This window comes from Cherax quadricarinatus, unplaced genomic scaffold (genome assembly GCF_038502225.1).
Source record: "Cherax quadricarinatus isolate ZL_2023a unplaced genomic scaffold, ASM3850222v1 Contig1443, whole genome shotgun sequence".
In the NCBI taxonomy this organism is placed as follows: domain Eukaryota; kingdom Metazoa; phylum Arthropoda; class Malacostraca; order Decapoda; family Parastacidae; genus Cherax; species Cherax quadricarinatus.
The window spans coordinates 56,195-79,812 of NW_027196469.1; the positions used below are offsets into that span (position 1 = coordinate 56,195).

General features: G+C 39.3%; 1 protein-coding gene across 1 annotated transcript in view; it reads right to left on the reverse strand.

Annotated features, from left to right (window-relative positions):
• LOC128700232 (Inverted repeat-binding protein) overlaps positions 1–23,618 on the reverse strand; it is a gene marked incomplete at its 5' end in the record, with an annotated part of 86,920 nt that overhangs the window by 53,663 nt on the left and 9,639 nt on the right. The window contains 2 exon segments of the mRNA XM_070081010.1: positions 2,381–2,577; positions 15,982–16,159. Of these exon segments, the coding sequence (XP_069937111.1) occupies positions 2,381–2,577; positions 15,982–16,159 (375 nt within the window).

Consider the following 23,618-nt stretch of genomic DNA (forward strand, 5'->3'; position numbering starts at 1 on the left):
GCTAGGTGGCCAAAGACTGCAAACCTTGCTCAAGGAGAAAGATCTTGTGTTGTCCATAACACCGAGCATGTCTCTGGAGGCACACATCAACCAGATAACTGCTGCAGCATATGGGCACCTGGCAAACCTGAGAATAGCGTTCCAATACCTTAGTAAGGAATCGTTCAAGACACTGTACACTGTGTACATCAGGCCCATACTGGAGTATGCAGCACCAGTTTGGAGCGCACACCTGGTCAAACACGTCAAGAAATTAGAGAAAGTGCAAAGGTTTGCAACAAGGCTAGTTTTGGAGCTCGGATATGTCCTACGAAGAAAGGTTGGGGAAATCGGACTGACGGCACTGGAGGACAGGAGGGTCAGGGGAGACATGATAACGACATACAAAATACTGCGTGGAAGATAAGGTGGACAGAGACAGGTTGTTCCAGAGAGGGGACACAGAAACAAGGGGTCACAATTGGAAGCTGAAGACTCAGACGAGTCAGAGGGATGTTAGGAAGTATTTCTTCAGTCACAGAGTCATCAGGAAGTGGAATAGCCTAGCAAGTGATGTAGTGGAGGCAGGACCCATACATAGCTTTAAGATGAGGTATGACAAAGCTCAGGAAGCAGAGAGAGGGCCTAGTAGCGATCAGTGAAGAGGCGGGGCCAGGAGCCGAGTCTTGACCCCTGCAACCACAATTAGGCGAGTCAGCAATGTGGGGTGGCACTCTGTATGAATCCATGCTTCATGAAGTATTATACAATGGTGGAGTTCTAGAAACATAAATGGAACCTGTAAATACCTTGTACAGTGGACCCCCACCTTACGATATTAATCCGTTCCTGAGAGCTCATCCTAAGACGAAATTATCGTAAGGGGAATTAATTTTCCCCATAAGAAATAATGGAAATCAAATTAATCCGTGCAAGATACCCCAAAGTATGAAAAAAAAAATTTTACCAAATGAAATATTAATTTTAATACACACAAACTGAAGAAGACATGCACAATTACTACTCTACTAAGAATAGAATACATGACACTTACCTTTATTGAAGATCTGGTGATGATTGATGGGATGGGAGGAGGGGAGAGTGTGGAAGTTGTTATTGTTTAGAAGGGGAATCCCCTTCCATTAGGACTTGACGTAGCAAGTCCTTTTCCGGGGTTACTTCCCTTCATTTAATGCCACTAGGACCAGCTTGAGAGTCACTGGACCTCTGTCGCACAACAAATCTGTCCACAGAGGTCTGTACCTCCCGTTCCTTTAAGATTTGCCTAAAATGGGCCACAACATTGTCATGGTAATAGTCGCCAGCACGGCTTGCAATAGCTGTGTTAGGGTGATTTTCATCCATAAAGGTTTGCACTTCAACCCACTTTGCACACATTTCCTTAATCTTTGAAGTAGGCACAATGGATTCCACAACTGGCATAGGCTTCTCAGGGTTAGCCCCAAACCCTTCAAAATCTTTCTTAATTTCCATACTAATTCTCACCCTTTTTACCATAGAGTTGGCACTAGAAGCTTTCTTGGGGCCCATGGTAACTTATTTTGCAGTTACAAGCGCAAAAAACACTGGGATAAGGTGAAATGTACCGAATGTATGCGTGGATGTGACCGCACTGGCTGGCTTGTAAACACTGGCACCCACGGGGCAGCTGAGGCCAGACGTGGGACGCGTCCTGGACGAATCATGTAAGGCGAGTTTTTTATCGTGAGGCGAGGCAAAATTTTTGCGTTCAAATGCTTCGTATGGCGGATTTAACGTAAGGCGATGGGTCTACTGTATATATTTGTAGACAACAGTATGTGATTGAACCAAGTGTACAAATTCATCAATCAATGTGAACATGTGTGTTTGTGACAGTATGATTACTAATTTAGTACCAAACATTTGTGTCTCAACAACAATTTGCTATGAAATCAAAAGATCTGCAACAAAACATAATTATAACATAAAATCTACAAAAATTACAAAAGAATTGAAAAAAAAAAAAAAAAAAAATAAATAAATAAATCTTTAACATTCCTGCAAATGGCAGCATTCCATGTTGCCGTCACCTGAGCATTCAGCGCCAACTTCACGGGCTTATATCTCAGTAACTACTGACCCCCCAAAAAAATTTTTATCTCTTAATGTATAAAATAATGTCCTCTTCATTTAAAAAAAAATGCTTCTTTTTTTCAAAATATTCGGAGTGCTGGGAGAGAAAATGTAGATCTACATTTGGACAGTTTAAAGGGTAATTGTAATTTCTATGCATTTCAAGCAAGACAGTTATTGAATGAATGATGGTGAATGCATTTCCTTTCTTTAGGACACCCTGCCTTTGTAAAAGATGGTAAGTGAAGTAAAAAATAAATAAAAAGAAAAAGAAAAATTGTCTCACCTAACTGCTGTGTAGACACCAACAGACATCTCCACCCCAGGAGCTAAGGTAAACATGACCCTGCCAGTGGTGCGCTGTTTGTGATCAAGTCGTCTCATTCTCTCCATCAGTTCCTCAAATCGACTTGTGGGATCTGCTAGAGTAATCTTTTCTTGAGAGTCCTCATCGTCTTCATCTTCATCAGGTATTATCAAGTCCTATTGAAGATACAACAGTTGTAAACAACTTTTATTTCCAATAAGAAGAAACATTTACCAAAAGAACATATATAATATGTAACTGCCTCAGTACTTTCAAAGTCACCAACTTTGAAAACAAATTTCAAAATCTTACGTCTAAATCCAAAAAATTATATTTTGCATTTATAAAGAACTCTCCTTGTTCATGTATCTTATCTCTAATTTTTTTTTAACACACCATCTCCCACCATGGCAGGGTGACCCAAAAAAGAAGAAACATTTTCACCATTACTCACTCCATCATTGTCTTGCCAGAGGCACACCAATACTGAAGTTCAGCACTGCAAATATCCCAACCCCTCCTTCAGACTGCAAGCACTGTACTTCCCACCTCCAGGACTCAAGTACAGCTAACCGGTTTCCCTGAAGCCCTTCATAAAAGTTACCTTCCTCACACTCCAAGTCATGTCATAAAAACCACTTGCCGCCACCGCCACGCACCCTCCCCCACCTCTCCCTCTCTCCCTCTCCCTCTCCCCCTCCCTCTCCCCCTCCCCCTCTCCCTCTCCCTCTCCCTCCCCCTCTCCCTCTCCCTCCCTCTCTCTCTCTCTGTCTCTCTCTCTCTCTCTCTCTCTCTCTCTCTCTCTCTCTCTCTCACACTTATTGGATGTCTAGGCTCCTTGCACACAAAACCCTTATCCCCCCCTCTCCAGCCTTTCCTAGGATAACCCCTACCCTGCCTTTCCTCCACTATAGATTTAAATGCCCTCCAAGTAATCATGTACCTCCTTCTAATCTCCGAGCTACAAATTCTTTGCATAACATTCACATCACACATTGCCCTCAGACACATCTCTAACTGCCTTCAGCCTCCTCCTTGCTGCAACATTCACAACCCATGCTTTACACTCATATACGAGCACAGGTACAGCCATGCTCTCATACCTTCCCCTCTCCCCTACATACTCTAACCTGAGCCTCACTTTCCTCATAAAACCTCTAATTGTTTTCAGTAACCTACTACCTATTCCGTACACTTGCAACATCTGCCAAACTGCTCGCTATCCATCCTTTTCCAAGTCCAATTATGTAACAAATACTTCTATACCCTTATCTAAATACTATTTACTTATATGCTTCAATGTAAACACTTAAGTTTATACATTCCCTACCCTTCCTTAAGCCTCCTTGTTCATCTGTGAGCCTTCTCTCAGTCTCAGCCTTAATTCTTTCAATAATAACTACCGTACACCTTCCCAGACATACTCAACAGACTTATTTCCCTGTAATTCTTGCACTCTTATTATTATATCCATTATAGGAAAGTGCTAAACCTGAATGTGTCAAACAATGCTTGGATAATGAGAACTAATGAGATTTAATCTGAGGCAAAGAACATAAGAACATAAGAAAGGAGGAACACTGCAGGAGGCCTGCTGGCCCATACTAGGCAGGTCCTTTACAATTCATCCCACTAACAAAACATTTGCCCAACCCAATTTTCAATGCCACCCAAGAAATAAGCTCTGATGTGAAAGTCCCACTCAAATCCAACCCCTCCCACTCATGTATTTATCCAACCTAGATTTGAAACTACCCAAAGTCCTAGCCTCAATAACCCAACTAGGTAGACTGTTCCACTCATCAACTACCCTATTTCCAAACCAATACTTTCCTATGTCCTTTCTAAATCTAAACTTATCTAATTTAAATCCATTACTGCGGGTTCTCTCTTGGAGAGACATCCTCAAGACCTTATTAATATCCCCTTTATTAATACCTATCTTCCACTTATACACTTCGATCAGGTCTCCCCTCATTCTTCGTCTAACAAGTGAATGTAACTTAAGAGTCTTCAATCTTTCTTCATAAGGAAGATTTCTAATGCTATGTATTAATTTAGTCATCCTACGCTGAATGTTTTCTAACGAATTTATGTCCATTTTGTAATACGGAGACCAGAACTGAGCTGCATAATCTAGGTGAGGCCTTACTAATGATGTATAAAGCTGCAGTATGACCTCTGGACTTCTGTTGCTTACACTTCTTGATATAAATCCCAGTAATCTATTTGCCTTATTACGTACGCTTAGGCATTGCTGTCTTGGTTTAAGGTTGCTGCTCACCATAACCCCCAAATCCTTTTCGCAATCTGTATGGCTAAGTTCTACATCATTTAACTTATAAGTACTAGGGTTATGGGCACTCCCAAGCTTCAGAACCTTGCATTTATCTACATTGAACTGCATCTGCCACTTTTCTGACCAAGAATAGTTTGTTTAAATCCTCCTGAAGTTCCATAACATCTACGTTTGAATCAATTATCCTACCTATCTTTGTGTCATCGGCGAATTTGCTCATATCACTAGTAATTCCCTCATCAAGATCATTGATATATATTATAAACAACAATGGGCCCAAGTGGGCCCTGTGGAACGCCACTTGTTACAGATCCCCACTCGGATTTAACCCCATTTATGGACACTCTCTGCTTCCTGTCAGTGAGCCATGACTCGATCCACGAGAGCACTTTTCCCCCAATGCCATGAGCTGCCACTTTCTTTAACAGTCTATGGTGCGGAACTCTATCAAAAGCCTTACTAAAATCTAAGTAAATAATATCAAATTCTTTATTGTGGTCAACAGCCTCAAAAGCTTTACTGAAGAAAGTTAATAAATTAGTTAGACAAGACCGGCCTCTTGTGAATCCATGCTGAGTATCATTAATCAAGCTATGCTTATCGAGATGGCTTCTTATAATCTCAGCTATAATTGACTCTAGTAATTTGCCTACAATTGAGGTCAGGCTTACTGGGCGGTAATTTGACGGTAACGACTAGGAATAGGAGTTACATTAGCCATCTTCCACATATCAGACACTACACCTGTTTGAAGAGATAAACTAAAAATATTAGTTAATGGTTCACAGAGTTCCATTTTGCATTCCTTAAGAACCCTTGAAAAAACCTCATCAGGACCCGGCGACTTATTTTGCTTCAGTCTGTCTATCTGCTTCACAACCATCTCACTAGTGACTGTGATGTTACATAATTTATCTTCTTCTAGCCCACTGTAAAAATTAATTACTGGAATATTGTTAGTGTCTTCCTGTGTAAAAACTGAGAGAAAATAATTATTTAAAATCAAGCACATTTCATTCTCTTTGTCAGTAAGGTGCCTATAGTTATTTTTAAGGGGACCTATCTTATCTCTAACTTTTGTTCTACAGACCTGGAAAAAACTTTTTGGGTTAGTTTTAGAATCCCTAGCAACTTTAATTTCATAGTCCCTTTTAGCTTTTCTTATCCCCTTTTTAATGTCCCTCTTAATGTCAATATACTGATTCATAAGATGACCCTCACCTCTTTTGATACACCTATAAATTCCTTTCTTATGCCCTAGTAGATATTTGAGCCTATTATTCATCCATTTTGGGTCATTTCTATTTGATCTAATTTCTTTATATGGGATAAACGCTCTTTGAGCAGCATGTATAGTGTTCAGAAAACTGTCATATTGATAGCTCTCTTCGTTACCCCAGTCAACAGATGATAAGTGTTCTCTAAGCCCATCGTAATCTGCTAAGCGAAAATCTGGGACTGTTACTGAGTTATCGCTACTATCGTACTTCCATTCAATGCTAAATGTAATTGATTTGTGGTCGCTAGCACCCAGTTCCTCTGAAATTTCTAAATTATTAACAAGGGATTCATTGTTTGCCATAACTAAGTCAAGCAGGTTATTTCCCCTTGTAGGTTGTCACAAACTGCTTCAAAAAACAATCCTGAAATACTTCTAAGAAGTCGTATGATTCTAAATTCCCAGTCAAGAAATTCCAATCAACATGACTAAAGTTAAAGTCTCCTAGAATTACTACATTATCGTGCCTTGTGGCCTTAACAATTTCCTCCCATAGTAGTTTCCCTTGGTCCCTATCTAAGTTTGGGGGACGGTATATCACTCCTAAAATCAGTTTTTCATGCCCCTCTGAAAATTCTATCCAAACAGACTCTGTATGTGTTACTTCAGACTTAATACCCGTTTTTATGCAACAGTTCAAGCGATCTCGGACATACAATGCCACCCCACCCCCCCTCCCAATACTTCTATCTTCTTGGAACAATTTAAAACCCTGAATATGACATTCCGCAGGCATGTCCCGACTTTTTGAATTAAACCACGTCTCAGTTAAGGCAAATACATCAATGTTACCTACACTAGCAACTAATCTCAACTCGTCCATCTTATTCCTAGCACTACGGCAATTAGCATAATAAACATTGAAAGACTCTCCTTTCTCTTTACCCTTCCTGCTCATTTCTATTTTTCTACTAAACCTATTACTGTCCATATCACCCAAGGTCCCTGGCTTTTCAATATCTATCTCGTTCTTATTATTACTAGTTCCCCTAGAACTCGTAATATTACTACACTGGGACTTCACTGTTTTCCTGCCAAAACCCATACCACTAACTATTCCTAGTTTAAAGTCCTAACTGCTCCCTCCACTGCAGTTGCCAGTGCTCCCACCCCACACCTAGATAAGTGAACCCCATCCCTAGCATACATGTCATTTCTGCCATAGAAGAGGTCCCAGTTGTCAATTAATGTTACCGCATTTTCCTTACAGTATTTGTCCAGCCAGCAATTGACACCAATTGCCCTGGACACCCATTCATTTCCAACTCCCCTCCTTGGCAAAATACCACATATGAGAGGGTTCCCACCCTTACTTCTAATTATTTCTATTGCTGACCTATACCTGCTAATCAGGTCCTCACTCCTACGTCTGCCAACATCGTTGCCTCCAGCACTGAGACAGATAATAGGATTGCTCCCATTACCTCTCATGATGTCATCCAGACGGCTAACAATATCCTCCATCCCAGCCCCAGGAAAGCAAACTCTCTGTCTCCTACTCCTGTCCTTCAAGCAGAACGCCCTATCCATATACCTAACTTGGCTATCCCCAACAACAATATTCGTACCTTCCTTAATGTCTTTCGTCGTAACGTTCCCAGTAGTCGACTCACATTCGTCGGGTAGCACCGAGAATGTATTGGATGTTTCCACAACAGTTTCCACGGCAGTCTCTTTCTTCTTCATCGTTTCTACCTTTCCATTCGTCTTCTTGATCGTCAACTTCTTTCCCTGCTGTCCAACCACTGACCAGTTTCCCTTCTTGACCTGAGGACTCAAAACAGGAGGACTACTCCGAATCTTTTTGTTTTCCTCGGTCAGTCGCCGAATTTCCATATTCGCCAACCTCAATTCTTCCTTAAGCTGTTGGTAAAGTTGCTCGATGGAGGGCATCTTGCTTCAATTCTAGAGAGCGCGCAAACAGGTCTTCACAGAGCCAAGTACACGTCAACACTGCGCAAAAGCCAGCTCAATCAGGAGCTATTGCGCAGCACGTCCGCACGGCCCAATAGCGATGCGAACACTCGATGCGAACGGAGCATCTGGTACTCTGACCATCCATGCATATTTTATTTTTTCATACACATGTAATCCACATGTTTTTCTTCACACTTCATCTCTTGTATCATCTCTAAGGAATTATCAATACAGTGGTCTCCTGAGTTATAATATTAACCCTAACAGGGTCACTACCCCTGCTCTCAAACTTGTTCTCGGGGTTGCAAAAAAAATCATGAAATGGGAGAATCTTTTTCTGAAGGTAATAAAACAAAAAGTACAAGATTTGATGGAAAACTGATGAAATTATGCTTTCATGAATTTAGCTGTCAGGAATATTTACGCATTGGTGATTTTGTCCACTTTGAGTCAGATTTTAGGCCAGTTTCACTTTTGCATTTGATCAAATTCTTAGCTATTTCTCTAGTATGACTTCTATTCTATCAACTAAGTACAAGAAACTGCCCATTCAACTATTTAAACTATCCAATAAAGTGATCAAAAATTGGTAATTTGGCCAATTTCACGAAATTGGCCAAATTTCATGAAATGCCACTTTCAAAATAGAGTTCAGAATAAACAATGCAGACATTCCTGGCACTAAAATAACATTTTCTCTGTTCATTAGTCACATCTCCAGGCGTCTCTTATTTTACCGCTTGCTTTCCATTTTGAATTTTTATTCATGCAAAACATAGAAGATTTACTGTTATGCAGACTGCTGCATTATTGTAATATTTATATAAATAATTCTCCATGGGGAAGTGGAACAGAATTCTTCCTCCATAAGCTATGCGTGTTGTAAGAGGCGACTAAAATGCCAGGAGCAAGGGGCTAGTAACCCCTTCTCCTGTATAAATTACTAAATTTAAAAAGAGAAACTTTTGTTTTTCTTTTTGAGCCACCCTGCCTTGGTGGGATATGGCCGGTTTGTTGAAAAAAACAAAAATTATATAAATAATGTCAGTGCATTCCTAAATGAGTATCAGACTAGCCAGCTGGATGTGTACTGGACAAGTGATGTTATTTGTGTACTCTGGAATACCGGCAAAAATCGAACATTTCCACTAGGAGTTCAATTTCAAGCTACTTTCAGTCCCGAAACCAATCAAAACCATCTCTATTTCTGTAATATACAATGGAACCTTGGCTTTTATGAATAATTCATTCCAGAAATCTGACGAAAACCGAACTGTACAAAAATTGAAGCAATATTTCCCATAAGAAATACATGTAATGTAAATCCAATTACAGTGGATCCTTGGATATCGGCGGTTCCTGTTATCGACCAACTCAGTCATTGGTGGGTTATTCAGTGCCCGGTGATCGGCCGGTATTTTGGTGATCGGCCGTTATTTCGGTGATCGGCCGGCTGGGGCCTACTGCACATCAGTCTGGCTTTGTCTCTTGGTGTGTGAGGAACCTTCTGTTCATACATCCAAACATTTCACTTGATTTCCATTGTTTTTAGTGTTTTTTTTTTTGCAGTGCATCTGTGAAATAAGTAACCATGGCTCCAAAGAAAGTTCCTTGTAAAGTTCCTGTGGTAAAGAAAGTGAGAAACACCATGGAATTTAAGCGTGAAGTGGTTGATAAGTATGAGAGAGGTATGATGGTGATGGAACTTGCCAAGATGTACAGGAAAAACAAATCGACTTATAACATCCATCCTGGCAAAGAAAGAACAAATCAAGGATGCTAATGTTGCAAAAGGATTTATGAAGGATGAGGTTAATCATAGAATTGATGAGGGAAAAAAAGTGAGTGGTGCGTTGAGGTATATGTGGAGTCAAAAAACGTTATCTATGGAGGCAAAGAAGGGAATGTATGAAAGTATAGTAGTACCAACACTCTTATATGGATGTGAAGCTTGGGTGGTAAATGCAGCAGCGAGGAGACGGTTGGAGGCAGTGGAGATGTCCTGTCTAAGGGCAATGTGTGGTGTAAATATTATGCAGAAAATTCGGAGTGTGGAAATTAGGAGAAGGTGTGGAGTTAATAAAAGCATTAGTCAGAGGGCAGAAGAGGGGTTGTTGAGGTGGTTTGGTCATTTAGAGAGAATGGATCAAAGTAGAATGACATGGAAAGCATATAAATCTATAGGGGAAGGAAAGAGGGGTAGGGGTCGTCCTCGAAAGGGTTGGAAAGAGGGGGTAAAGGAGGTTTTGTGGGTGAGGGGCTTGGACTTCCAGCAAGCGTGCGTGAGCGTGTTAGATAGGAGTAAATGGAGACGAATGATACTTGGGACCTGACGATCTGTTGGAGTGTGAGCAGGGTAATATTTAGTGAAGGGATTCAGGGAAACCGGTTATTTTCATATAGTCGGACTTGAGTCCTGGAAATGGGAAGTACAATGCCTGCACTTTAACCCTTTGAGGGTCGACAGGCCCTCTCCGAAACTCGTTCTCAGGGTCGGCCAAATTTAAAAAAAAAAAAAAATTATTTTCTCTTATGAAAAGATAGAGAATCTTTTCCCGATCATAAAGACACCAAAAGTTTGAAATTTGATAGAAAACTTACGGAATTATGCTCTCGCAAAGTTAGCGGTCTTGGCGATGTTTACGCATCGGCGATTTTGCCCACTTTGAGCCCCATTTTCGGCCAATTTCACTGTACTAGTCGACAAAAAACATGAATATTTCGCTAGAACTCCATTTTTTCCATCGAATGGGTGCAAGAAACCACTCATTTATGAAATTCAACTATCCAGTAGAGTGGTCAGAATTTAGCAATTTTGCCAATTTCACACAAATTTCAAAAGATGCCAATTTCCGAATAGGGTCCAGAATAAACAAGAAAGACATTCCTGGCACTAAAATGACATTTCCTCTTGTCATTAGTCATGTCTCAAGGCCCCTCTTATATTCTTTTGCTTTCCACTTTGCATTTTTATTTTCACAAAAAATATAAGATTTACTGTTATGCAGACTACTGCATTAGTGTAAAAAATGGTATAAATATTATTGGTGCACTTGTGAAAGAATATTAGACTCACCAGTTGATGTGTATTGCACGCTTGGCACGATTTGTTTACTTTTGAAGTTTGGTAAAAATCGAACATTTCTGCTACTTTGAGCTCAATTTCAAGGCACCTTTCTTTGTAAAACCAGTCAAAATCATCTCAATTTCTGTAATATGTCTTCCATTATATAAAATGAGACCAAGAAAACTAGAATACAACAATAAATACCATACGAAAATACACTGCAAAGTCGCTGATTTATTAAAAAAAAATGGTCAAAGTTTTTTTTTTCTCATTATGCACTGTGTGCTGCAGGATTTTTTTTAGACTGTGCACACTGACCACATAGACCCATTCTTTCATATGAAGGCCTACCAGCTTTCTCCCACTAGATTTGAGGCCGCTAGAATTTATGAGTACTAGTACGTCAAAAACCCCTACGCGTAAGACGTACTAGTACGACGAAAACCCTCAAAGGGTTAAAGGAGGGGTTTGGGATATTGGCAGTTTGGAGGGATATGTTGTGTATCTCTATACATATATGCTTCTAAACTGTTGTATTCTGAGCACCTCTGCAAAAGCAGTGATAATGTGTGAGTGTGGTGAAAGTGTTGAATGATGATGAAAGTATTTTCTTTTTGGGGATTTTCTTTCTTTTTTTTGGGTCACCCTGCCTCGGTGGGAGACGGCCGACTTGTTGAAAAAAAAAAAAAAAAAAAAAAAACAAAGATCACCGATAATGGAACAGATGGAAAAGTTGTTATTGTGGATTAAGGAAAAAGAATTAGTGGGAGATAGTATTGTGGAGTCGATTATTTGTGAGAAGGCAAAGCAGTTACATGATGATCTTCTACAGAAAACTCCTGGAACAAGTGCTGCTGGTAGTGAATTTAGGGTCAGCAACGGGTGGTTTGAGAGATTTAAGAAACGTAGTGGCATACACAGTGTTGTAAGCCATGGAGAGGCTCCAAGTTCTGACAAAAAAGCAGCTGAAAAGTACGTACAGGAGTTCAAGGACTATGTAAAGGCTGAACAATTAAAACCTCAACAAGTGTTCAATTGTGACGAAACAGGCATGTTTTGGAAGAAAATGCCAAACAGGACTTACATCATGCAGGAGGAAAAGGCACTGTCAGGACACAAGCCTATGAAAGACAGGCTTACTCTTTTGATGTGTGGTAATACTAGTGGGGATTTTAAAGTGAAGCCTTTACTTGTGTGTCACTCAGAAAATCCCAGAGTGTTCAAGAAAAGCAATGTCATTAAGAATAGATTGTGTGTGATGTGAAAAGCTAATCAAAAGGCATGGGTCACAAGGCAAATTTTCAAAGAGTGGGTTAATGATGTGTTTGGCCCAAGTGTGAAAAAAATACCTGCTGGAAAAGAAATTGCCACTCAAGTTCCTCCTGGTACTGGACAATGCTTCTGCACATCTTCCAGACTCGGAAGACCAATTGTTTAGGGACTTCAGCTTTATAACAGTGAAGTTCTTTCCTCCTAACACCACTCCTCTCCTCCAGCCCATGGATCAGCAGGTCATTTCTAACTTCAAAAAACTCTACACAAAAGCAGTGTTTGAAGAGTGCTTTGAAGTGACCTCTGATGCTCAGTTGACCCTAAGACAGTTCTGGAAAGATCACTTCACTATCCTCAATTGCATAAGCCTTATAGGTAAGGCTTGAAAGGGAGTGACTTCCAGGACTTTGAACTCTGCTTGGAGAAAATTGTGGCCAGGTTGTGTCCAAGAGAGGGATTTTGAAGGGTTTGAGACTGACCCTGACCCTGACCATGAACCTGTGGACTCTATTGTGGCACTGGGGAAGTCCCTGGGGTTGGAGGCGAGTGGCGAGGATGTGGAAGAGTTGGTGGAGGACCACAGGGAAGAGCTTCAACTCGAACAGCAACATATTGCAGCTGAGGAATTTGCTTCAGAGGAGGAAGCAGAGGAAGTGAAGGAGGTACTGTCTTCAGAGATTAAAGAGGTGTGTGCAATGTGTATTAGGATGCAAGCTTTTGTAGAGAAACACCACCTGACCAAGCTGAAACAAGCCATATCTGCAACATGTTCAGTGACAAAACCCTGTCCCACTTCAGGGAAATCTTAACCCTTAAACTGTCCAAACATAGATCTATGTTTTTTCAGCATTTGAAAGTATGTAAAAAAACGTAGATCTTTTTTCTTTTTTTTTTTTTACATTTGAAAACATGTAAAAAAACTTTGATCTACTTTTTTTTTGTTATATTTGAAAATATGTAAAAAACGTAGATCTACTTTTGGAGCACTACGCACGTGAACGTAAAACTGTTTGGACAGTTTAAGGGTTAAAGAGACGCCAGAAACAGAGCACTCTTGACAGTTATTTTGTGCGACAGGGGTCCAGTGACTCTCAAGCTGGTCCTAGTGGCCTTAAAAGACAAAGAAGTGAAGTAACCCCAGAGAAGGCTTTGGTACCTGAAGTCTTTATGGAGGGGGTTCCCCTTCCAAACACTAACTCCTCCCTCTTTCCTCCTCCCTATTTTCCAGAAGCCACCATTAGCCTTCAATAAAGGTATGTAATACTTGTATAACTGTTAAAAAAAATATTTTTTTGTGTGAATATTTTTGTCTGGAAGGGATTAATTGTATTTCCATTAATTTTTATGGGAAATATTAATTCGGTTTTCGGCCATTTCGGTCTTACACCAAGCTTCTGGAACAGATTACGGCCGATAACCGAGGGTCCACTGTAATCCATTCCAGACACTCAAAAGTATTAACAGAAAATACATTTTATAGACAATACAGAAATAAAACAATGAGAAATAAATATAAATGACTAATGAAATGGATAAATTAACATTTATCATCACTTGTACCTTTACCGAAGACCCTTGTTGGCATATGGAAGATGGCGAGAAGGGAAGAGGGAGGAGGAGAGGTTATTAGTTGGAAGGGGAATCCCCCTCCATAAGGACGTCAGGTATCAAGGCCCTATCTGGAGTTACTTCCCTTCTTTATCTTTTACTGGCACTGGACCCCCTATCACACAAAAAATCTGTCCAGAGAGGTCTGTTTTTGGCATCTCTAAGATTTGCCTAAAATGGGACAAGGTATTGTCATTGACTCACGAAATCGTAATGACACGATTGCAACCAAACCATACCACGGGCAGGGATAGAACCCGCGATCATAGAGTCTCAAAACTCCAGACCGTTGCGTTAGCCACTGGACCAGCTAGCCACAATAAGATTCGTCCAACTAGGTATATTTCTACACCATAGGAAGGTTAGCATAGGCACCACTGTGACCACAAATGCAAGTTTTTACAGACGAATCTCCAGCTAGCATGGCCGTGACAAACTCTAGCTCAAGTCCCCTCAAAGTCGTCAACATGACGTGTCATTACGATTTCATGAGTCATGTTGACGGCTTTGAGGGGACTTGAGCTAGAGTTCGTCACGGCCACGCTAGCTGGAGATTCGTCTGTAAAAACTTGCATTTGTGGTCACAATGGTGCCTATGCTAACCTTCCTATGGTGTAGAAATATACCTAGTTGGACAAATCTTATTGTGGCTAGCTGGTCCAGTAGCTAATGCGACGGTCTGGAGTTTTGAGACTCTCTGATCGCGGGTTCTATCCCCACCCATGGTGTGGTTTTATTATCATTGAATATGTTGCAGACATGGCTTGCAACAGCTTTGTTAAGGTGATATTTCTCCACAAAACTTTGCAACTCATTCCACTTTGCACACATGTCCTTAATCACTGAAGACACATTCTCCCCTCTCTCTTCCTCCTCCTCTGAAGCAATTTCCTCTGCTGCAGTCTGTTGCTGTTCCAGTTGAAGGTCTTGCAGCTCTTCCCTGTGGTCATCCACCAACTCTTCCACATCCTAGCTACTCACATTCCCAAAGACACAACAGATTCCGCAATAGGTGTAGGGCCGTCAGGGTTAGCCTCATACCTGGGGTAATGCACACTTCAATGATAAACAAAGCCAGACTGAGTCAGAATGCATGTGATGCTTCGTGTGGGTGCGGGCAGGTGGACGTGTTTGGTATGGTAGACCACTGTCAACTCAACAAAAACCAAGCGAATGTACGAAAACTGGGACAAAAATTCAATGAGAAAGTCGCTGAAAACCAAATTCGACAAAACCCAGGGCAAATCGCCATTTTAAACTAAAAACACTGTTGCAGTTTTTTCTCATTATGCACTGCATGCTGCAGGATTTTTTTATATGGTGCACAATTACTGCACAGACCCATTCTCTCATATCTAGGCCAAAATTTACCACTTACAGCTTATCTGAGTGATCTGAGCTCATGGCGTTGTACCATGCGAATGACACCGGCTTCAAAACCCTGATACAATGGGACCGACCCCAAAAGTGTTAATAATAATAACAAGAATAATACATGTAATAATCTTTATTTCTACATGTACAAGGTATACAACCATGGCATACCACTACACAAAAAGCCCCTTGTTATGCAGAGCATTTCCGGCAAATTAGGTCAATTTTGTCCCAAGACGTGACCCACACCAGTCGACTAACATCCAAGTACCCACTTTACTGATGAACACTGGACAGCAGGTATCCTAAGGAAACACGTCCTTAAGATACCTGCTATACCCAGTACAGGTGGTATAGCAGGTATCCTAAGGAAACACGTCCTTAGGATACCTGCTATACCACCTGTACTGGGGATTGATCCCTGGACCAGTGTGTGAGTTGAGTGCACTAGTGACCGAGCTATTCATTTCAGTACCCTGAAAGTGCAACTTTTATTGTACCTTGAACTTGCATGCTCACAGATATAACTTGCAGGCACTGTATTTGCCCTCATTTGCTTCTCTCTTATCCACAGTAACAATCTTCCAATCTCTATGATAATTTCTCTGAGTAAGGTTCAGTCAAGGTCTTGGAATGTATTACTGTGTTTTATATGTTAAATTGGGTTTACTTTATGAAATTCTCATTTATATACCAAGGGCTAGGAAACCATCTGTCACAAACCAAGGGACATCTTTGCAGCAAACTTAAAATATATATCTTACCTTATAAAACTTATTCACATCGAAGGTTTTTCCCATATGTAGAATTTCTAACACAATTCCTGCCTCCTTCAAATCCTTAGCTTTTTGTCGGGCTTGCCTTTGTTTCTGATCATCAGCAGCGTGAGGATTATCTCGGCAAGTGAAAAGCAAGATGCTCTGCCCAGCCAGGCGACTTGTGCTGAAAAGGAAAGGCACAATTTTCTCTCATGGTGCTAAACAGTAAGAGACAATCAGCAACTTACTGTAATTTACTCACAGTTTGCATTATAAGAATTTTATCATGGATGTTGCCTTTTACATTCATGACTCATTATAACATAGTATATACTTACAAAGGGGAAACTCGAAAAAATTATATACAGTGGTACCCAGAGTTTCGGCCATACAGTAGACACCCGCTTAACGATCACCTCCCAATGCGACCAATTATGTAAGTGTATTTATGTAAGTGCATTTGTACGTGTATGTTTGGGGGTCTGAAATGGACTAATCTACTTCACAATATTCCTTATGGGAACAAATTCGGTCAGTACTGGCACCTGAACATACTTCTGGAATGAAAAAATATCATTAACCGGGGGTCCACTGTAATTCGTTCCAGAAGGCTGTTCGAGTGCCGTTACCAAATTTTTTCCCATAAGGAATAAAGTAAATTAGATTAGTCCATTTCAGACCCCCAAAAGTACACTTACAAAAGCACTTACAATAATGCACTTACATAATTGTTCGAGCTGGGAGCTGTACAAAATTTGGGGTACCACTGTACTGTGACGGTCAGTTTCCAGTAGTGTGCTTTCCATTAAACACACCTCTATAGTAGTATACCACTCATATTGGTACTAGATTTGTACAAGAATGTATTGGTAACTTTCCAAGAATAAGGGAAAAAGTACATACGTATATAATATATAGTTTCTATTAAGTGCTTCTCTATACTAGTACTACAGCACTCTCACATTTCCATAAATTTCATGTATAAATATCAGACTATGCTCACTTTCTGCTCATCTCTGCTCTTCTTTCTTTCATTCCACTGTTCATCATCCTGCTTTTATTTCTCTTAATACAATAATCATTATGTTTCATATTATTTATTATTATTATTACATTCATGGAAAATTACTAGACCCATAAGTCATGCAGCACCTGGGAAATGGAAGGTAATTCCATAGAACAAGAGCCCTTCACTTCCATTAAAACAATCCCCACTTTCCCATAAAGAAATTATTTTTCACTGCTTACTTACCAAAAAATATATTAACCCTTTGACTGTTTACGCCGTATATACAGTATACATCTTACGCACCACTGTTTCTGACGTATTTATGCGCATAAATTCTAGCAGCTTCAAATCAAGCAGGAGCAAGTTGGTAGGCCCACATGTGAGAGAATGGGTATGTGTGGTCAGTGTGCACCACATAAAAAAAATCCTGCAGCATGCAGTGCATGAGAAAAAAAAACTGACCGTTTTTTTTGGATTAAAACGCCGACTTTGAGGTGTATTTTCGTATAGTATTTATCATTGTATTCTAGTTTTCATGGTCTCAGGTGATAAAATGGAAAACATATTACAGAAATAGAGATGATTTTCATTACTTTCACAATGAAAACGAACTTGAAATTGAGCTCAAAGTAGCGGAAATGTTCGATTTTTACCAATGTTCAGGAGTAAGCAAATTACACGACACATCCAATACACGTCAACTGGGGAGTCTAATATTCTTTCACTAGTGCACTGATATTATACCATTTTTACAATAATGCAGTAGTCTGCATAACAGTAAATTTTGTATTTTTTTGTATGAATAAAAAATAAAAACAGAAAGCAATAGTAATATAAAAGGGGCCTAGAGACGTGACTAATGAACAGAGGATATGTTATTTTAGTGCCAAGAATGTCTACATTGTTTATTCTGGACCCTATTTTGAAATTGGCATTTTTTTTAATTTGTGTGAAATTGGCCAAATTGCCAATTTCTGACCACTTTATTGGGTAGTTCAAATCAGCAAATGGGCGGTTTCTTGAACTCAACTGATAGAAAAAATGGAGTTCTAAAGAAATAGCTATGAGTTTGGTCAACTGGAACAACGGAATTGGCCAAAAACACGGCTCAAAGTCAGCGAAATTGCCAATGCATATATGTCACCGAGACTGCTAACTTTGCAGGAGCATAATTCCATGAGTTTTCAACCAACTTTCGTACTTTTGGTGTTATTTACCATCGGGAAAAGATTCTCTATCATTTCATAAGAAAAAATCATTATTTTTTTCCAAAACTTTTGTGACAGAATGAAAGTTTCAGAAAGGGGCTTGCGACAGTCAAAGGGTTAAGGAGCAACATTAGTAAGTCAAGAATGAGTTAAAGAAAACAAAAAAGGAAGCTCAAACTAATCTTTTTGAAACTGCGTACTCATACAGTATGATTTAATTGAAATTTTCTGAATTCTAAAAAGAGAACTACAGCCTCTCCTCATTTAGCAACGCACTCGTTTACCGATGACTCAGATTTACGACGGGCATTCTGACCAGTATGCATACCTAAATATTAGAGTTGATTTCCTCTATTCTGTTTATTACAATATACAGTAGACTACTGTATAAACATTTAAAAATATACTAAATATGTTATAAATGGTGCAAAGGCGACATTAACCCTTTCAGGGTCCAGAGGCCAAATTTCAAAGTGCGCACCAGTGTCCAAGAATTTTCAAAAAATAATTTTGTTATTTTTTCTTATGAAATGGTAGAGAATCTTTTTCTGAAGGTAATAAAACAAAAAAAGTACGAAATCTGATGGACAACTGACGAAATTATGCTCTCACGAATTTTGATGTGTCAGTGATATTTACGCATCGGCAATTTTGCAGACTTTGACTCCCATTTTAGGCCAATTATATTACTCCAGTCGACCACTTCTATTCTACCAATTGAGCACAAGAAATCGCCAAGTCAACTATTTCAACTACAAAATAAAGCGACTGGAAATTGGTAATTTGGCCAATTTAATGCAAAGTTCAAAATATTCTAATTTCAAAATAGGGTCCAGAATAAACAATGCAGGCATTCCTGGAACTAAACTAACATTTCCTCTGTTCATCAGTCACGTTTTCAGGCTTTACAAATTAATTCCATTTTGATTTTTTATTCACATAATGAATTTTTATTCAAATCAAAAAATAGAAGATTTACTGTTATGCAATACTGTAATAATTGTATAAATAATATCACCACATTTGTGAACATATACATATTAGATCCACCAGCTGGTGTGCATTAGATGTGTGGGATCATTTGTTTACTCTTGAACAGCAAAAATTTAAAATTTCTGCTATTTTGAGCACAGTTTCAACCCATGTCCATTGCTAAAACCAATCAAAACCATCTCTATTTCTGTAATATATCTTCCATTCTATCCAATGAGACCAAGAAATCATAAATACAACTATAAAAAACATACGAAAAAACACTGCAAATTCGCTGTTTTAATCGAAAATCACGGTCTCGTTTTTTTTCCTCACATTATGCGCTGTGTGCTGCAGGATTTGTTTTATGTGGTGCACACATACCACATAGATGTATTCTTTCATATCTAGGCCCAGATTTACTGCTCACAACTTATCAGAGTGAGCTGAGCTCATGGCATTGATCTACAGTTTGGACCCTCAACGTATAGCCGTAGATCTACGGCACGGACCCTCAAAGGGTTAAAACAATATCAAAGATGGTCGACACAAACCCACTACCATTATAGCATGCTCCTCACTTAGCAACGAATTCGTTTACCGACGTGGTCGTAGGAACACAACTCCATCGTTCAGTGAGGAGAGGCTATAAATTCATTGAAATTTAGTTCACAGTTAACAGCACAAATTCACTCGATTCCTTATTTGCAGAATTTGATTATACAATATTTTTTACTGACGGGTAGTTCACAAATGACTCAATCGGCCATGGATTTCATGTAAGTACCTGTGCTCAATGGCTTTCCCATGACCAAATCTCTTTTCATTTTGGTCATTTTTCCTTAACGAAGGAGTTCCATTCCTAAGAGCATGTCGGTAAACAAATTCGTTGCTAAGTAAAGAGCATACTATATTGGTACTGGGTTTGTGTCAACTATCTTTGATATTGTTTTAATGTCACATATGGACCATTTATAAAGTCTGTAGTATATTTTTATATGTTTATACAGTTGTGTACTGTATATTGAAGTGAACAGAATAGAGGAAATCAGTTCTAATATATATTATCTAGGTATGTATACTGGTCAGAGAGCCCATCGTAAGTCCGAGTCATCAGTAAACGAGTACGTCGCTAAGTGAGGAGAGGATGTATTAATCATTTATTTGTATACCGGGTACTAGAACACGAGACCAAACTGTGTATGATGTACTTGTATATGCAATTTTCCTGCCTTCAAGATGCTGCCTGCCATTACTGGACATCTCAACTCAACTGTTTGGGTTGCCTACCACCTCCTCATGACTGGGAAAATAATGTATGATCAGGTGGGTCCACATAGTGCATCATGAGTAATGCTAGCTCAGTAGAACATGAAAAATGCAACCAGGACTTGCTTTGCCACCACCAGGGTGTGGAACTGACAAGATGATGTCGCATTTGTCCAAAATTTATTACAGTTTCAGGATACTAAGAGTGGGATCTAGCCAAAAAGTACACTTGTGTAGATTTAACCTAGAATAACCCCCCCCCCCCCCCCAAAAAAAAAAAAAAAAATGCTTAATAAAAACAAAAACAATAAAGCGCAGTAAAGTTGGAATAAAATGTGACCAATTATGTAAGTGTATTTATGTAAGTGCGTTTGTACGTGTATGTTTGGGGGTCTGAAATGGACTAATCTACTTCACAATATTTCTTATGGGAACAAATTTGGTCAGTACTGGCACCTGAACATACTTCTGGAGTGAAAAAATATCGTTAACCGGGGGTCCACTGTATACAATTGACAGTTGAGTAATTGACATGTCTACCCAACAGTCTTTTATCTACCAATACATAGTCCAACAAACTACTACATTACACCCTACATCATATCTTGTATACTTAATTTATCCTCTTTTTCTTAAATATGTATTACCTCCAACCAAACCCCTTTCTATACAAAGTTCAATCGAAGGGCCCCCATTATCATTTACACCTGGCACCCCAAACTTACCTACCACACCCTCTCTAAATGTTTCTCCTACTTTAGCATTTAGGTCCCTTACCACAGTTACTCTCTCACTTGGTTCAGAAGTTCCTACATACTCGCTTAACATCTCCCAAAATCTCTCTCTCCTCTCTTCTCCAAGTGCATACACACTTATTATGATCCACTTTTCACATCTGACCCTTATTTTAATCCACATAATCCTTGAATTTATACATTTATATTCCCTCCTCTCCTTCCGTAACTGATCCTTCAACATTATTGCTACTCCTTCCTTCAATCTAGCTCTCTCAGATACTCCTGACTTAATCCCATTTATCTCTCCCCACTGAAACTTGCCTATCCCCTTCAGCTGTTTTGCTTTGCTTAGAGTAGACTCAGGATGTAGTATTAGAAAATGAGACTAATATGGTAGTTATCAGAATGATACAGTTTGCCATATTTGACAACAATATTTGTAACAATTTGGTATATGAATTATGATAAACCATACCCGCCCGTGGTATGGTTTGTTTGCAATCGTGTCATTACGATTTCCTGAGTCATGAATTATGATATTTTGAAATTCATACATGTTGAAACAGACTGGTGACTGTGAACATCAGTATGAATGCTAATATGATTTGGCTCAACAGGGTTGTTAATGATACATCAGACTTAAACATAGATTCCCCAAGTAGAGTTTCAGTCAGATTCTGGTGACTTTTGACAATTTTTTGAAGCCAGTGGGTGAAGAAATTTTTACATCGTCTAGAAGGGAGTTCCAACTTTAAGGGCCCTTTATTTGCATGGAGCTCCTGAAAAAGTTGAGTTGAACATGTGGTATATCAAAGAGATGCTTATTTCTTATACTGTGTCTGTGTGTTCTGTAGCAGCTTTCCAAAGGAGTTGGGGTACTGGGCTGAGGTTCGTTTTTAGTGTCTGTATATATAGTGCACAGTGGTAAGTATGGATGTGTTGTATGTTCATCTAGCTGGGGCTTTTGAATAGTGGGAGTGTGTTGTCTAGAACTTGATTGGGCGATTAATCTAATAAATACCCATAAATACCCTAAGTGAAGTAAGAATAGATTAGAAAATGTACGTAATGTTGATTAGGAAACAATGAAGCACATTTCTGATGGAATACCGACAGTTTCGGAAATTTTCATGGATGTGTATTGGAAGTTGCTGCTGAATCTCAGGCTGCAGTCAAGATGTATCCCTAAGGATTTTGGCTCGCATGTAGAAAGTCTTGTCAATATTAAGAGTAAGTTTATTGCTTACCATCCAAGTGAAAATCTTTACAACTTCCTTGTTCACTATGTTGTAGAGGACAACATGATCTGGATTATATATGACATATGTTGTGTCCTCTGCAAATAGGACTGGTTTATGTTTCTGGGAGGCATTTTGTGGGTCATTTATGTAGCCTATATTGATAGTTTGTGTTAATGAGGTGGTATCATTGACTGTCAAAGACGTCAGCATGTTGGTGAGACAGGACTTTACATGAGTGAGAACATGCCCTCTGAAACTATAATGCTCTAGTTTCAGCAGCAAGATATTGTGGTTTAAGTGTCAAATGCTTTTCCTGGATCAATGAGTGGCCCATTGGACATTCATTATTTTCTAGAGCAAAATAAATTGTGTAGCACCTTAATGATACCAACATTAGAACTTATTCCTGGTCTGTTTAGAAATAAGTGTATATATTCATTTATATATTATCTATACCTCTGATATCACTTTCCATCTAGATAGTTTTTTATCATCCAGGTAGTTATTCCTATTTAGAATTTTCCTAAACTTTATAGACTATATTTATTCAGGGGTAATAAGATCCAAATAAATATATGATATATGTGCAGTATACTACTGTTGAAGGCATTGCCACTTGCTCACACAAGAAAGCAAAAATGTGTGAAAAGCTAGTGGATAACTCTCAGCAAGCACAAAAGTGACAAATATAGAATAATAAACAACATTAAATACAGCAGAACAAGAGCAGTTATGAAAATCAGAAAAGGACACCAATATTTATTATGCCAGTAATGTTTAGGAGAAAATGGACATCATACAATGGCTATTTAGTGACAAAATAGCCAAAAGGAGCCCTCAGTGAGGGAAGGGGTACCTACGTTATATTACCCCATGTAATGCTTCCATGACAGCTCAAGGGTAGGCAGTCTACTGAATGTGGTCATGAAAATAGTGAAGAAAATAGAAGAAAAACTTTATAAAACTGGGATGCTTGACTGTGTGGATGTAGTGCGGATGATAAGAAAGAGCTGATTGCTGATGTTATGAATGAAAAGAAGTTGGATGTCCTGGCCCTAAGTGAAACAAAGCTGAAGGGGGTAGGCGAGTTTCAGTGGGGAGAAATAAATGGGATTAAGTCAGTAGTATCTGAGAGTTAGAGCTAAGGAAGAGGTAGCAATAATGTTGAAGGATCAGTTATGGAAGGAGAAGAGGAAATATAAATGTG